Source organism: Drosophila biarmipes, chromosome 2L, assembly GCF_025231255.1.
Source record: "Drosophila biarmipes strain raj3 chromosome 2L, RU_DBia_V1.1, whole genome shotgun sequence".
Taxonomy (NCBI): domain Eukaryota; kingdom Metazoa; phylum Arthropoda; class Insecta; order Diptera; family Drosophilidae; genus Drosophila; species Drosophila biarmipes.
The window spans coordinates 14,786,317-14,801,578 of record NC_066612.1 but is presented as its reverse complement, the minus strand read 5'-3'; the positions used below and the strand labels follow the sequence as shown (position 1 = coordinate 14,801,578).

The following is a 15,262-nucleotide window of genomic DNA, read 5'->3' as shown; positions in this document are numbered from 1 at the left end:
GAATAAAGACTCTATCTTAAGACCTGCAATTTGCTGTAAGGTGCAAACTTATTGAGATTAAATGATACCTTAAGTGGGGATTATATGAATGATTAAGATTAGTACATAATAAATTCGGTGCATACTTAAGTGTTTGAATAAGCACTTCTATTTACAACCGGGTTTGTTCTGGTAATATACCCTACATATAGATTGTACTCCCACGCAGAAGCTTTAATCTAACCCCGTGTCTAATCTGTCTTTGATTATAGGCAAAGAGCCGGCACTGCGCTCCTACACCGAGATCCAACAGCTGTTGCAGCAGGGCAAGAAACGTGACGTAAAGAACATACTCAGGGAGAACTCGTGGCCCATCAACTCCCCCATCCGATCCCAGCTATGGCCGATGCTGTGCGGCCAGCACCAGACCAAGCAGCAGATGCTGGACGGCTTCTACTGGGAGATGGTCCACCAGGTGGGTGCCAAGTGCCATGGCCAATCATGTGTCATCAATATTAAATGTGTACCTTCTTGATCTCTCAGGTCTTTGGCACCACCGAGCTGTCGGAGAAGCCGATCATGCTGCCCGCCTTTGTGGACGCCACCCACTGTTTGCCCTACCACTTGACCAGCACGGGCCGGGCCGTGGCCGATCGCATCGTGAATGTCCTGGGCTACGACTGCCCCGATATTACCTACAGTCCAGTATTGTATCCAATTACATCGATACTTTTGCATTTCATGTCGGGTAAGTTATCGGAGTGCCAGCACTCCACTACACACCATTCCACTCCACCGCGCACACGTGAAAGTCAATATTTGATCGAGTCATTTTTATCGCCTCTACAAAGCACACAGCGAAATAAGTGGCACAATTGTAAGGCTCTACTCTCTACCTCCCTATATATTCCAATACATATATGTGTTGTATGGGAGGGGATTCTCGGCGCGTATCGCAGCTGGTTGCAAATTGATGTATCGTGATTTTCTGGCTAATTGATTTGGCCAACATGCAATGAGCTACCAAATAATTTCTAGTGTAAATCTTGCTATTCCTTTGTGGCGTGGGTACAGTGAAAAACGATGGTGTAGGGCATAAAAACAGAATTTGATGAAATAGGTACATAAGAACTCCCTCAATGCACATTCAAAATCGTTTTCAAACGAAACCTTCACTCTATTTATCATCTCTTACTCGAAACTATGTGTTTTGTCCACTTTTATTTATTAAATAAATAAGTAACTATACTCATGGGCCGTGCTGTACCGCCCTGTACTTGACCATAGTCAAATGATCAACGTCTAACTGTCTGCTTTAGTTCCGCATTTGTTGTTGTTTCTGAAACATTTTTCGAACTACTTTATTATCAGCTAATCATTATTTCATTGTTGTTATGGGCAACACAATAACAAAATGGAATATTTAACTACAGTACAGATTGCTTACTCGGAATTTGGTTTCATCCAGTCAGGTGTGGACTTGGAGTGAGTAGAAATCCGCTGAATTCCGCTCCATCAATGAATGGGGAAAATTGTGGAATACGAAATGAGCGGTATTTCAGCTGAAATGAAAATATTATTGCAACCTTCAGAGATCCATATCGGAAGTTCATCATGGGAATCGCTGGATTGGAGGTCTAAGCCCCAGATGGAATTGACAGCTGGTCATGTGCCTGACCTATTGATAACCCCTCATTAATGGCGATTAGTACTATCTTCCGTAATCTAATCACTGGCAGAAGTTGGGCCCTCAGTTATATTTCACTTATGGAATATTGAGACCATCTATTGATCTATCATAGGCTTTTGTCAAAGATTACTATCCCCCGCCCGTTGCAAAGTACCTCGATTTGGTTTGGAATCTATATATATATATGCATACACTTGTAGAGCTTATTTGTGGGAGCTGCTGATAAGCTGATTTTTCGAGGAGGAGGTCAGACAGCCTGTCAATCTGAAGGTTTGTTTACACTGTGCGAAATACTTTTGTCCTCCTTTGTGTCCGTCTGGCAGACGTTAAAAATTCGATTCCGGTCTGGACTCCAAGGTTACTTTTCTCCTTCCAAAAAACAGGCTCAGTCTTGGTTTTTGATAATCTGAGTGCAGCTGACACAAAATCAACATGATCGCCTTTGAATGTTCTTCACTGTGTCGCACTTTTGCGTTTGTGCATTTTCAAGTTCAAGAGTCGCAAATAAACAAATGTTTAAAGTGATATGGATAGCCCATATGCATATGTCGGCCTGTTTGCATTTCGTCGTTGACGTCATGCAATTCGATTCGGTTTGATTCGTCTTCTTTTTGCATTTTGCGAATTTCGCCTTTGCCACTTAAAGTAAACAGAGCAAAAGACGACGAAGAGTAAGGAGAATTGGGAGATTTCAAGGCCCATTCGGTTCCTCAGTTTACTGACTCGCATTTGAGGTAGTTGTGGTTCTACGAGATAATATCCGTCGCATCTCTTTTTGTGTATATGGGTCAGGAGATAATAAACTAGATGGCTAAAATTGCACGTTTAGAGGCTGTAGAATTGTTTTGGCTGGGCGTTTTTTGTACTTTTTGTTCTAGAATCTTTAATTTTTTCACTGGTTTCCCTTTCTGGCCGACACGTGAGCATAAAATTCACATAAAACGCAGCCAGAAGACCGGGTAAATGCGCACATGTGTGTGCTCTTGCGTTTATGGCTTTGTTTGCCAAATCTATTCTGCTCCATTGTGGCTTCGCCATTCTTCTTGCCCTATTCTGAATACCCATTGTTCTGTTTGTGTTTTTGCGCCCTGCCCAAACATTATCGCCTTGTGCATACTTGTTTTGCCCGATTTTTATATGGGCTGCTCGTCATCACATCAAATAGTTGGCAATGCCGGGCACGCACAATTCAGATTAAAATATATGGAATATTCTCCAGTACTTGGCTTTAATGGCACGGTATGCTGACGTCAGTCTTGAGTCAGGTAGAGAGCGAAAATCGGAATATAACCCTGCTTCAATTTGCATTTGCTACCCTTTTCCACCGTACATATTCATGAGCTGAGCAAGCAATCGAAGGGGGAGGTTCTCAAGGTTCCTCGGATGTAACGAGGGGCTTTCCTTTATGTCTCTTCTCTTCCTGTAACCTTACAGAGGGGTTTTACGGATACAGATAAACGTTGTGTATCTTATCACCTACAATCGGAAAGCACGAAGCAACTAGAGATAAACTTATTTACCTTTGAGGGTATTTTCAGCTTCTTCATAGCTGGTAAATTTCGCATCGTCTGCTTCCAACCACCGATTAGCAATTCAAAAGTGTTATTTTCGCCTTTATTTAAATTTATTAAGTGTGCGTTGCGTCTTCTTTCCGCTTTTGTTTTTGTCTTGGCATATTTGCATTGTTTATGTTTGAGTTTGTTGAGCTAATTAGGGCAGAAAGAGCAGATGGATTCCTGTTCTGTGTTCTTCTATCTGGGTTATGGGTGTTTAGTCTATCTTCTTGCTATTTTCGGCGGCTTATGTCTCATAAATAACTCGGCACGTGCTCTCTGACGTCTACTGACTTTTGAGTCTCCCTCATCAGCAAACCGACCTTTGGCAATATTTAAATGTAGCCGAAGACAGTTGCTTAAATTCCGCTGATTATCAGTCCTTTGATTAATTTCAATTGGAAATTGTTTACTTCTGCTTTTGTTCTGGCTGATAATGATGATGAGAGGTCGTTTAAATTTGTGTTGAATTGTGCCGAGCTGAATGCAAATGTTGGCAGATTATTGCAATTGCAATGACCGACGTACGCCGCGTTCTATTCATAGCGAGGGCCCTTAAATATTTAATTAACTTATCAAATGTTTGCCCTCCCACTAGCCGTCTTTCCGCAACAGATAAAGTTCAGACCGGCGAATGCACTCCAGACTTTGCTCCAATCCAGCCACTGGCAATTGAGAGCAATCTGGGGGAACTAAGAAGAACCGCCTGGGGCCAGTGTAATCCACTGATAAGCCGGCGAAATCCGCTGATAAGGCCTTTGTTTACCCCGCGGCATTTGAAACTAATTAAACTTTGTAATGCTACGGCAAATCGATCCGATGACTCCTTATCGCCCCGCAGAAGTTCAAGTCGGTTCAGTATCTAAATTCAATTTGATGTCCGCTCCCACCCCTACCCCAATTGAACTCTAATTGCTAACAGGTCGGCGGTGTACCTGCAAAATTACATTTTAAATGGCTGGCAAATATTTTGAGGTGCGCTAATGACTCGCTCACGACTGTCTGAAAAACAACTCGAGCACAACTCCGAGAGGGTATTTATAGCCCCAGCACTTCGACATTGCATAATTTGATCTAATTTCGAAATCAAATAATCAGAACGCACATATACAGGGCTGTTGGAAGAATTGTGCCAGCTAATTATGGAAAATTGAGGGGGCGGCGCGGATGTGGCCTGGCCAACGGCGGTGACGATGGTCAAAGTGCACTCCACCGACGGATGTTCAACGCATTTTCAATTTAATTTGCGCTGCGTCATTGCGGTAATTCAGTGTTCCCTATATAAGTGAGAACGATGCACGTACATATGCACACAAAACCATCTCCGCCCACTGCCTCCACCTTGGGATTGCGCTGTCGTCCACCACAAATGCCACAAGTCGAGCGCTGCAGTTCCACAACTAAATTGCCGGCGGATCTGGAGGGGGTGGGGTGCAGGGCCGCGGGCTTCATAAATTGTGGCTTAGGCTAGGCCTGTTTTTAAATAGATAATTGTTATGAGAACTGCCATTCGATCCCACTTACAAGTGGCAACGGGGCGGATTCAGTATCGGCCATTACGTATCCGACACGTCTGGTTCGTAAGCAAAAAGCGATCGAGTGTCTATTTGAGCGATTAAAAAAGCGCCTGCTCAACTTATAAATTACTAAACGGAACATTAAAATATGTAAATATTTCAGAACGAATTATATCGGGAGTACTAACATGTTCTCTTTATTTTACAGAGGAGGAGGCGTACATGTGTTTGGCCGGTCTGGTGGGCAGCAAGGAGAAGGTATTCATCAATCAAACCAAACTACAGCACGAGGTCACCTGGAAGACGGTGATGCAGATAGCCAAAAAGCACACGGTATGTTGTTAACACCCCCTTCATTAAATACATAGATAAAGTAGTAACCACAATTTGTTCTGCAGAAAAGTGCCACTTCGTATTTCCAACGTATTTGCCCGGGCCTGAAGCTGGAGCGCATCTTCATGGACTGGTGCTGGTGGATTCTAGCGGGTCTACCCTTCCAGCATCTGGTGCGGATCATGGACTGCTACTTCCACGAGGGCATCAAGGTCCTATACCGCGTGGCCCTCGTCATACTCAACCTGTTTCACAAGGAGTGCCAGTCGAACAACGAATGGAGTCCGGATAATATTAAAAACGACATTGGCAATGCGCTGATCAAGTTCTGCAAGAAGATACCAGTGTCGCCGGCGAAGCTGCTCCATGCCGCGTTTAGTATTAGGGGACTGAGGTAGCTACCACCATAATTGCAGTCCCTAAAAAGCAGATTCTAAAGCCCCCTTTCATTTCAGTACCCAGTATATTTCTAGAATATTTATCAAGACTGAAATGCTACTAAAAAGCCGTTCCGTGCTTACCAGCGGTTCGAAGCAATTAATCAAATCGCGTTCAAGTGATAATCTGCCCACTAGTCAGTCGCAGGTCAACATCCAAATGATGTCGCACACCTTGACCATCCGAGAGGTATGTGAAGATAGCCCCTTAACCCCATCGACACGCCCCCTAACCCACCATCACACAGGATACAGAATACAGATTATACAGAATACAAACAGAAACCAAGTTAGGCATTCCCTCAGTTAGAAATGACCCAGATAAAACTATTTACACAGCACAGCACTACAAGCAAACACCTGGTCTAATGGTAAACTCTGATTTATTTTTATTCGTTTTCCGTTTATGTTCCTCTCACAACTTCTTCAACTCTGAAACCGAAACAACGCACCCAAAAAATAAACAAAACCAGAAGCTGCACTCCGAGAGCTGTCGCAATTTGGTATGAGGCTGGAAAAAGCTATACAAAATTATTATTAAAGACAATACTGATAATGCCGATGTTCGATTGACTCTGCTTGTTCTGTTGGTTTTATTTCCACACTGCCTTTGAATGAGTTTGAATCTTCTTCTAATTTATTACATTTCACGAGTCGAGGTTTAAAAGCATGAATTTAGGGAAATTATTATTTCTAGCTTAAGTCAATTATGTGTATATACAAAGCGTACACTTTCGGAATCAACTGGATCGAGATTGCAGAGTTTAAGTCCAGTTAATTCCCAATCTCTCCTCCCAGAACCGACTCGACTCGATTTTTGTGTTCGTTCTGCTTCCACTTGACTTTTATTGTGTTGTGTTCGATCTCTGTCTTATTATTTCGCCGAATGAACTAACTTCTTGCCATTTTCGTTTCGTTACTTATCAATCAAAGCAAAAGCACAGCCTCAAAAATAACCACATCTATAATAACCACACAGAACAGCTTTTTATTCGTTTTCGCTGCTCTTTGTTGTAATAAAAAATATATTGCCAGTACTCACATACAGAAATACATAAACAAACAAAAATCCTCAAGTGAAATTGCTCCCTATATGAAATCTATATATAAAACGTTATTTCTATTTTTCTTGTACTTTTTTTGCTGCCTTGGCAACGAATGAATGAATATTAACGATACAACAAAATAATAATTGCAAAAAACCATATAAAATTTGCGTACGCTTGATCAATGTATACATATTTTCGATATCGATGAAATACATTCCCACGGGTTCATTTGCCGCATTTTGGGTGCACACTGTTAAATATTTCATCCATCATGATTATGTACAAACCATAGGGCGAAAAGTCGCCCGGTCATAGAGCCATCGCGATGGGCGTTTATCCCATACACAATCTGAAAAGTCAAGCTTGTAAGAACGAAGATGTAAGTGAAAGTCAAAGTCCACTCCACTCCACTCCAATAAAAAGCCAATCAACAATCCCCACTGAGATACCCACACAACACACTTTTAATCGTACTTTAAATATATATACCTCCAATATCTATGGAAGCTTTTGGCTCACGTTATGATTCCACATACCATTCAATCCACAAAAACTGCATGAAGTGCCAGAATTCGTTTTCTGTCTGATAAAATTTAGTTGAACGATTCAGTTATTGATTTTTGTTCGGTTTTAGCTTTGATTTGCCAGTTATTATTCAAAAGATAATTTTTTAGGAGTAGAGTTGCCAAACCTTTCATTGTCTTATAGGTACATTTTAATTTTTATTAAGTAATCCCACTAAGAGTTGAAAACTACTGATTGCAACCGATAAACTCCGAGAGCGGATTCCATAAAAAACCATTATCATTGTTTCTACTGATATTTTAGGACACAGAGTATAGGAGATCCAGCTAGCACAACTGTATCTGCTGAACGGTTTAACCCCAAGTCGTTTTCATGTGACCCCCCGACCTCATCCGCCATATTGCATATAATTTTTGCTATATATCCATCTATATCTTTTCATAGCATTTTGGTTTGCCGGGCACAAAGAATTTCATAAAAACCTGGACGGATAGACAATTTGTAAGCATTGCATTGCATATTGAAAACCCTCCAACCTGTTATCCCCATTCCATTGTCATTGCCATCCATTCCGAAAATCCATTAAAATTGAATGCAATTCCACGAGACTCCCATCCAAAATTAAAGCAAAACCGTTTTCCATTCCGTGCTGTCTTAGAAAATATTCGGACAAGTCTTTGTCTGTGTAATAGTGTCATTGTCCTGCCGTCATTAAATGTTAGAATTCGGCAGATCATCTGAGAATTGAAAGCGCTGCAAAAAAAGTATCCATAAATGAGCTTACAGTTTGAGATGCGCTGCTGCCGCTCCGCCGCCGCCGCTTACAGTTTGAAATGAACTGCGTCGTAGTTTGTTCTGTAGTTCTTAGCCCTCTTCGAGAGTTGTTGCCTCGTATGTGTTACTAAACCCTGGCTTTTAGTTGTTTATTGTTAATTTTTTGGCCTTTAAGTTCATGTTCTTTCACTCTACTTTACCCACGCCAACGTATTTTGTTCTGTCATTGGCTAATTGCTACCCCTTTCGATACGTTACTCGTAGTTGTAGCCGAGTTAAAACCTCCAGGCGGTTGCGAGATGAGTTGCTAACAAAAGTCCCATTCGTCTTCCCATAGCTGTTCACGCTGTGGTCCTGGCTGCCCGTGCGGATAACAATGTACCAACCGGTGCTGCTCTACACCACTGAGGAGCACGGCTGCTCGCTGACCACGTTCTACGTCCGGGTGGAGCAGCACGAGCCCACGCTGCTCATGATTAAGACGTGCAATAATGAGGTGAGTTGTTCAGTTCAAATGCTTTTAAGGGGTAATGAATCGAGAGGTATTTCGAGGTCAGTTGGGTCAGGGTAGCTGGAAATTGCATGCTTTGACGACTGTTCAATATATTTTAATATTAATTCATGATTCTTAATTTAAGGTATTCGGGGCCTATTGTTCCTCGCGCTGGTTTGAAAGGAATGTAAAGGATGACAAGGGCCAGCGACAGGCCTACTTCGGCACCGGCGAAACCTTTTTGTTCTCCCTATATCCAGAGCGGGCCAAGTACCCATGGGTTGGCATTGAGGGCGACAAGGATCTGGGACACAGTTCCGAGCTGTTTATGGCGGCCGACTCCAAGATGATCACCATTGGTGGCGGGTAAGTTGTGTCACTGGCCCTACCATCCGCCTGTCAATTAAATGCTTTCATCTTCCTCCTAAAGCGAGGGTCAGGCTATCTGGATGGACGAGAACATACGTTTTGGCAAGACGGACAGCTGCAAGACCTTCAACAATCCACCGCTGTGTCCGTCGGGCGACTTTGAGATCCGGGTGCTGGAGGTCTACGGCTTTGTGGGCATCTAAGTAAACTTCTCCTCAGTCTGACCTATATTGCCCGCCGACGATCAAGTGCTCAGCAAACCTGCTCGACCTTCCCCCCGCGTTTCCTACACCCACTCAAACACCTTCAGATTGCTTTCGTTTCCGCCCATTATTGGCGGACGCTGATGATACCAAGATGAGAAAATGTGTAAACATTTATAAAAACTTATTTATAAATATGTATCGAAAGTGGCCAAGCAGCAGCAAATGCCGCCGTCGTCGTGTTAATGTTAAATGTTAATTAAAAAATGCAAGTCTAAAACAAATTATATATTATATAATGGAAATACTCTGTGAGTTCATGTTTCAAAACGCAAAGCTTTGAAATTACAATACCCTAGTTGTTATAACTCCTAAACATGTATACATGATATCTATACAAGCATATACATAAAGAATAATTATAAAGTGTATATCTAAATGTAAAACGTATTTCTATAGCCATGTAACGCAGCAAAGAAAAAATATTCCTTAAAAATTGAAAGCAGAAAACAACACCAGAAAACTAGGGCTGCAACTTCATTACTGTTTACTAGCGTTATTATTTCATTTAGTTTATAAATTATGTATGTTTTTCTTTCTGTAAACCAAATTTACTGACTTGACTGAATTCGTTATTAATGTTATTAATATTATTATTGCTATGTGTATAGAAAGTGTATCTTGTAAATTGCATTGAAAACAACCGAATGTTTCTGAAAGTTGTCCCCCATTTGGTCGCAAAATATATAGATAAAGCAAAACCAAACCTCTTTCGATTAGTGCTGCTGCTGCCGCCAATGATATGCTCAGATATTTCAGATATATACCATAGTTTATATAGCCCCCAATTTGATAAACATAGCGCTAATGCCCTTCAGCAGCGGAATTTGTAGTCAGGTCAAAGTGCAAAAAGAGGATAATGAAAGAGCAGAAAGGCGAAAGTTCTCACCCATGTGCAATTGATCTCAAAATGAAAAACGAAAACGAAAAACAAAGAAATGTATTACAAGTTGAAGGCTACATAAGTAGGCATAAACAAAAACAGAGAACAATCAATAATTATTTTAAGATTCCATTCCATTTTCAATACCAACGAAATTCTTTGCTCACCTCCACCCAAAAACTGCACGTACACAAAATTTTTGCACATTTTTCTAGTCAATTTTTATGTTTAACAAAAAGAACATGGTGTGTTTCCGCCCATTTTACTCGAACTTTGCCCATTTGCCTTTGAGTAACTGCAGATTCCGTTGGTTTATTGATCGTTGCACCACTCAAGCGAATTGTTACAATTTAATGGAGAAACCACAACGAAAATTGATGAGTAGGGACCGTAGTGACCACAGATTGCAGTGTACGACAGGTAGCGCTTCACAACCATAGCATTACGGAGCTGGTACTCCACAAATCCCAAACCAATATCCCGTACCCAAAAAAAAATTGAGCCCTTCCATCGAAACCCAGGTCACCTGCAATCTGTGAACTGGAAAGAGCAGCAGTGAAAAGCAAACTAAATATGAATAGTTTTTAGGTTTTAAACAAACTCTCTGTGTTGTTGTTACTATGATTCAAAGTATATGTGTACGCAGCATTATATAACCGAACTCTTCATTATATACCCAACTACAAATAGTTGAACAAGTTGATCCATACAAGCTTAAAATATGAAAAAGCAAATCTGTTTGTTATTTGTTTCTGAGTGTAAATCATATTGAAACAATAAGTTTTACTATATTTGGTTGACTAATTGTTATATGCGGATAATATGAATTGTTGATAGTGCTTAAGTCGGGACGCGCTTGGCAGCTGTCCTCGATGGATTCTCTGAGATTTCTCGGGACATTGCCAGTATGGACAGTATTTGGTAAAGCAAAGCAAACAATCTTTTGTACATAAATTGTTTTCTATCTGAATTGTTCTCAATGTGTAGTTTATAAACAATATCTTAATAAATATCCATATATTTATATTTGAATGTTATTTATGTGTAGCCCAGAAAGTGACACGAATATAATCCGCAGCTAAAACCGAGAAAGAAGATAAACCAAGGTGTTTACTATATACCCACATACAATAATTTATACAATAAACTGGATAAATATGAAAATCTAGATGTGTTTGACGATCGACAAATGTATTGACTAAAAATTTAAACAGCGATTGTGTGTATCGATTTTGAAATGTTATTTTTATTTATTATATGCATATTTTTTTATTTATAAGTCCTAATTAAAGTACACACACATACTTGCATACACACGCAGATTATGTAGGAGACGAGTAAATTTTATTCAATAAATTATATTAAATCAAACAAGAATAATTATATTATATAAATATATATGTATGTTAAATCATTTTAGTGGATGTAAAAAAAAAAAATGGAAACAAAATCAAATAAAATTAAAATTAAAAAAAACAACCATGATAGCTATATTTGTTTGGGTGGTAAATAGGAATTACAGGAGACCTTCCACAATAAAAAGCCGTCGAGTTGGAGTTCTTCTCCCTCTAAAACTTCAATAAAACTATTTCGACTTTCAGAGACCTCGGGTAAAGGTGGTTTTAATTAAAGAAGTAGGTCTGTTAGTTAGTTCGTCATAAGGGTACATCAATCGTCTATACAATACTGGAGTATATATTGGGTAATAGGATACATTGAAAAAAGACGCTTTATTATGCGCTTCTCATATTTCTTAGTTCGAAAGTAGGATAAGCAGACCAAGTGCTGTAAGGACTTTTGCCATTGGTATTGCGCTTGTTCCTGGTGCTGTATTGCACAGATCCGTGCTGCAGAGTGTACATCCCAGGAAATTCATTGACGGCACAACAGGATCTGGTCCGTCATCGCAATTAATGCTTATCGGGGAGGAGTCGCCAAAGTAGCAGGAGCGCCTCACAAAGCGGGTGTCTCCGGGCACTGTCAAAAATCAGCGATTGGTTGGAGCTTCTTTTAGCCTATTTTCGCGAACTTATATACTTACTTCCTTCGTGGTACTTTGTAAGGCAAGTGGGCTCCGCTCCCAGGGTTTGCGTGTTCGCCACCATATCGCAATCCGTCGTGGATATGTCATCGCCAGAAAACTGCTCCCCACACCCTGGATTATTGACGGAATCACATTCGTAGCAGGTAATGGCCCGAGCTGATGACGACATGCGTAAATATGTGTGTCAACGCGGGCACACAGTAAAGAAAACAATGGATCGAAATTGTATTCAAAATGTGTTCATCTTTGTATACATTTTGTTTGCAAATATTACCTTTTCATTTTATGATCTTTAATTTTAGTAGGGAAAAAAGTTGAATGCTTTTTGACTTTTAGATTTAGATTTGATACTTGCCTTTTTTAATGATTTAGTAAATATATATATTTAACTATTCCTAAACTTTATAGGAGAGCTGGGAAACAACAATATTTTTATTTGGTGTATATTTTCATCTAATTCAATTAGCTCTCTTAGTTAATCATTGAAAAAGTTTGAGGTGTTTAGTGATTTGCTGAACATTGAATTTAGAACACTGTAATTCGAATAGAAAACGTATCTCAGATTTATTGCTCTGTGCTCTTTTGGATCGTTAAAAAATATTCCGAATATTTTCGGGCTGAGATAGAAGAGTTGAGGGCGGGAAGCTCACCTGAGTTGGCCAGCGTGACGAGAAGAAAGAGCGAGGCAAGCAGCGCCATCGTACCGCCCCCGAAAACAGTCTATCCCACTGTCCGGCGGTCGCGGTGAGTCAATAGCTATAGCGATGCCGATACGTGCGCGAATACAGATGTTGTCTTCTCAGCTGCCGGACCGATTTTAATCACATGATAGACCCACTATATAGTCGCGAACCGCCGACCAGCGACCACCGACTCGAAGCGTTGCACACACGCGACTGAACCGAACTGACTGAACTGGGCTGAGTGAGCGAACAATCGCATTCAGAATGTGAATTTGGTTTTCCTTACAGATTTTCACTTCTCCCCCGTAGGCATTTTTCCGGCCAACGCGTGTTGACATTGTGCCCTGCCTGCCCTGCCCTTGCCTTGCCGCGTCGATCCATTTGTTTCGGGCAAAAGTTCATTAGTGGCATTTGAACAAATAAACAATTGGGCATTCTGTGTACAATTATTTTTTTATTAGTTTGCATTTGGCTCGTTCGAAATTTGTTTGCCAGCTTTTCGGCTCGTATCTGCTGATGTTGCTCATACGCCCTGTTTGCCGTTGATTGACCATTAATACAGTGGGGCAGATTTGGCCAGGTTGCGGGTGGTAAGAATGTGGGTTTTGGTAATTGATGGTTCTGGGCCCTGGGAATACATCTAAATAGACTAGGTTTACTTAAGTTATTGTGCCTTTTGTTGTGCATTTCCTGTCCCAAAATTGCGCTGCGTCCTCCAGGTTTTAGGTGAGAAGCGCTGCCAAGAGAAACAAGACCAGACTGGCCAATATTTTCCCCTTGTCCACTGGACCCTCCGCTCCATTGCAGTAGTTATCGTTGTCGCACACATGACAACTGCTATTCTGCACCGCCGTCAGAGTGGGATCCATCCTGCACCACACATCGGTGGCATTTACATCGCCAAAAAAGCAGCCCCTAACGATCTTACGCACGCCATTTTCTGAGAAAACAAAACATTTAGTTAGTCTACTTTCAGGCTGATCTCTCATGAATAAACATATTTTATATGTATGTTCTAGCTTTAATGGGCTATATGTGCGTATTGTCCAAAACATTAAGAGGCTGCTGAGGAGTCTATGAAAATTTAAGGTCACAGCTGTCTGAGCAGCAGAAATACAATGTGTCATTTCTTTGGGCAATTAATAATTTTATTTGTTTTGATTAACGTCAAGCAGTTCGGAATAGTTTTTTTTGGAATACATCCAATGGATTACTAAATTTTTTTCTAATGGAAACATTTTATTTGCAACAACAGGTGGTTGAACCTTTTTTTTTAGTATTACCTTATAGATTAAGTCTCAATTTACTCAGTTCACAAGACTTTATATAAGTATAAACAAGATTTTAGTTTATATTTTTTGTTATACAATTTCTCCTAGCTCGATGCACTGCAAATGTCATAAATGTCATAAGAAATTCTAAAAGCAAGAATACTTTAAAACTGCGGTTGTCTTGCTCTTGTATAGAAATTACCTTGTTGGTAAATGCCAGATTTAGGTCCAGTTCAAGTTTTGATAAAAGATATATTCTCCCCTAAACATACCTTTAAACACCCGCTTCAAACAGGCAGTGGCGTTCACGCTGAGCAGATCGTTCTCCAAAAAGCGCGGCGGGGCAACGAGGGCGCAGTCGAGCTTGAAGTAGTTCTCCACTTCGAAGTCCTCGCCACAACTCGCATCGTAGACGGATTCGCAGGCGAAACACTTGATGGCGTAAGCTAATGGCATTGGGGAGATGAAACGACCAGAGATGAGTCTTATTTGTGTCAGAAATGAGATCAGACGGGGACAGCCGACTCGTCGTCAAACAGAAAACCAAAAACACAAAGTAAAACCGAAAGGCAAATGCAAATACAAACAGATCAAAAACAAACCTGAGGCCAGCAGCGCGTTGAGCGCGCCAAGCAAAAGTAAATATTGCCGCATTGTTGATGGGAGGAAAATCGTTCCGCCCCCTTTCTTCGTTTGGTGTTTGGTGTTTGGGATTTCTTTTATTTGATGGTCTTATGGAAAACAATTCAAGTAGCAGTCTTATTTATAACTCTGCTCAACGCAATTGAAACGATCCGCACGAGATTTAAATATAAGGCATATGTATATCCGCTGACTATAATATATTCAATAAAAATAAATGTGAATTTTCTTTTCTCCCAAATGACTTTTACATATTTATTTAGGGTTGGTACGTAAGGAAATTAAAATGTAAACACGCGTTGCCAATTTTCCCTGGGTTTTTATATTTTGATTTTCCCGATTGCCCGGCTAAATTCTTGGAGCCGTCTGACAGTCGACGTCCGCACACGAAATCGAACTAAAAGAATGCCGAAAGTATTTTCCAAATTCAACTCCTTGCCTTTTTCTCTTTTTTGCCTGACGCTCTCTTTGTTTTTTTGCGAGGCAAACACTTTATGGCCATTTCGCCTGGCGTCATCGCTCAGCGCTTTAAGTTGTCTAATTTTAATGAACATTTTGTGTTTTACTCATCCACCGAGTGGAGATTTGACGCGGAATTTATAGCACACATGTGGGAGATGGCAGGGGAAAACTGGGAGTGTATGGTCAAGACGCGAGGAAAATGGCAGAGAGAACTTTTCCGGCTGTTCTATAATCGGCGGCCAAGAGAGTTCCAAAAGGTGGGCAACAAGAGAACAGCAGAAAGACGTTTTGTGGG

At 40.8% G+C, this 15,262-nt stretch overlaps 3 protein-coding genes across 14 annotated transcripts in view; 1 reads left to right on the top strand and 2 right to left on the bottom strand.

The window, feature by feature from the left end:
* The window catches only part of LOC108033709 (GTPase-activating protein skywalker), a 42,033-nt gene extending 30,689 nt beyond the window's left edge, over positions 1–11,344 (top strand). For 5 of the 12 annotated variants that reach the window (XM_017108235.3, XM_050885357.1, XM_050885356.1 and 2 more), the window contains 9 exons: positions 252–454; positions 523–727; positions 4,948–5,072; positions 5,138–5,466; positions 5,528–5,699; positions 6,851–6,937; positions 8,195–8,353; positions 8,496–8,716; positions 8,781–11,344. In XM_017108235.3, the coding sequence (XP_016963724.1) occupies positions 252–454; positions 523–727; positions 4,948–5,072; positions 5,138–5,466; positions 5,528–5,699; positions 6,851–6,937; positions 8,195–8,353; positions 8,496–8,716; positions 8,781–8,922 (1,643 nt within the window). In that variant the 3' untranslated portion in view covers positions 8,923–11,344. Of the gene's footprint in view, positions 1–251; positions 455–522; positions 728–4,947; positions 5,073–5,137; positions 5,467–5,527; positions 5,700–5,982; positions 6,013–6,850; positions 6,938–7,527; positions 7,585–8,121; positions 8,143–8,194; positions 8,354–8,495; positions 8,717–8,780 lie in introns of those variants that run through there. The other 7 variants (XM_017108237.3, XM_017108236.3, XM_050885358.1 and 4 more) reach the window with 4 other exon arrangements.
* Positions 11,345–11,460: 116 nt separating this feature from the next.
* On the bottom strand, positions 11,461–12,814 carry LOC108033355 (uncharacterized). The gene is made up of 3 exons (XM_017107665.3): positions 12,560–12,814; positions 11,907–12,065; positions 11,461–11,842 (listed from the first exon to the last, which is right to left on the bottom strand). The coding sequence occupies exons 1-3, from the start codon at positions 12,606–12,608 to the stop codon at positions 11,619–11,621; spliced, it is 432 nt and encodes a 143-aa protein (XP_016963154.1). The 5' UTR covers positions 12,609–12,814; the 3' UTR covers positions 11,461–11,618.
* Positions 12,815–13,026: 212 nt separating this feature from the next.
* Positions 13,027–14,907, bottom strand: LOC108033361 (uncharacterized). The gene is made up of 3 exons (XM_017107672.3): positions 14,466–14,907; positions 14,136–14,309; positions 13,027–13,532 (listed from the first exon to the last, which is right to left on the bottom strand). Exons 1-3 carry the CDS (start codon positions 14,515–14,517, stop codon positions 13,315–13,317), a joined length of 444 nt encoding a protein of 147 aa, XP_016963161.1. The 5' UTR covers positions 14,518–14,907; the 3' UTR covers positions 13,027–13,314.
* Positions 14,908–15,262: the final 355 nt, after the last annotated feature.

Bases quoted from the DNA above. Each gene is read 5' to 3' on its own strand.
- LOC108033355 (XM_017107665.3), bottom strand. From the start codon at position 12,608: ATGGCGCTGCTTGCCTCGCTCTTTCTTCTCGTCACGCTGGCCAACTCA. The intron at 12,066-12,559 runs GTGAGCTTCCCG...TGTCGTCATCAG, and splicing joins CGTCACGCTGGCCAACTCAG to CTCGGGCCATTACCTGCTAC. The intron at 11,843-11,906 runs GTAAGTATATAA...GATTTTTGACAG, and splicing joins TACAAAGTACCACGAAGGAA to TGCCCGGAGACACCCGCTTT.
- LOC108033361 (XM_017107672.3), bottom strand. From the start codon at position 14,517: ATGCGGCAATATTTACTTTTGCTTGGCGCGCTCAACGCGCTGCTGGCC. The intron at 14,310-14,465 runs GTTTGTTTTTGA...CAATGCCATTAG, and splicing joins CAACGCGCTGCTGGCCTCAG to CTTACGCCATCAAGTGTTTC. The intron at 13,533-14,135 runs GTATGTTTAGGG...TTGTTTTCTCAG, and splicing joins TTTGAAGCGGGTGTTTAAAG to AAAATGGCGTGCGTAAGATC.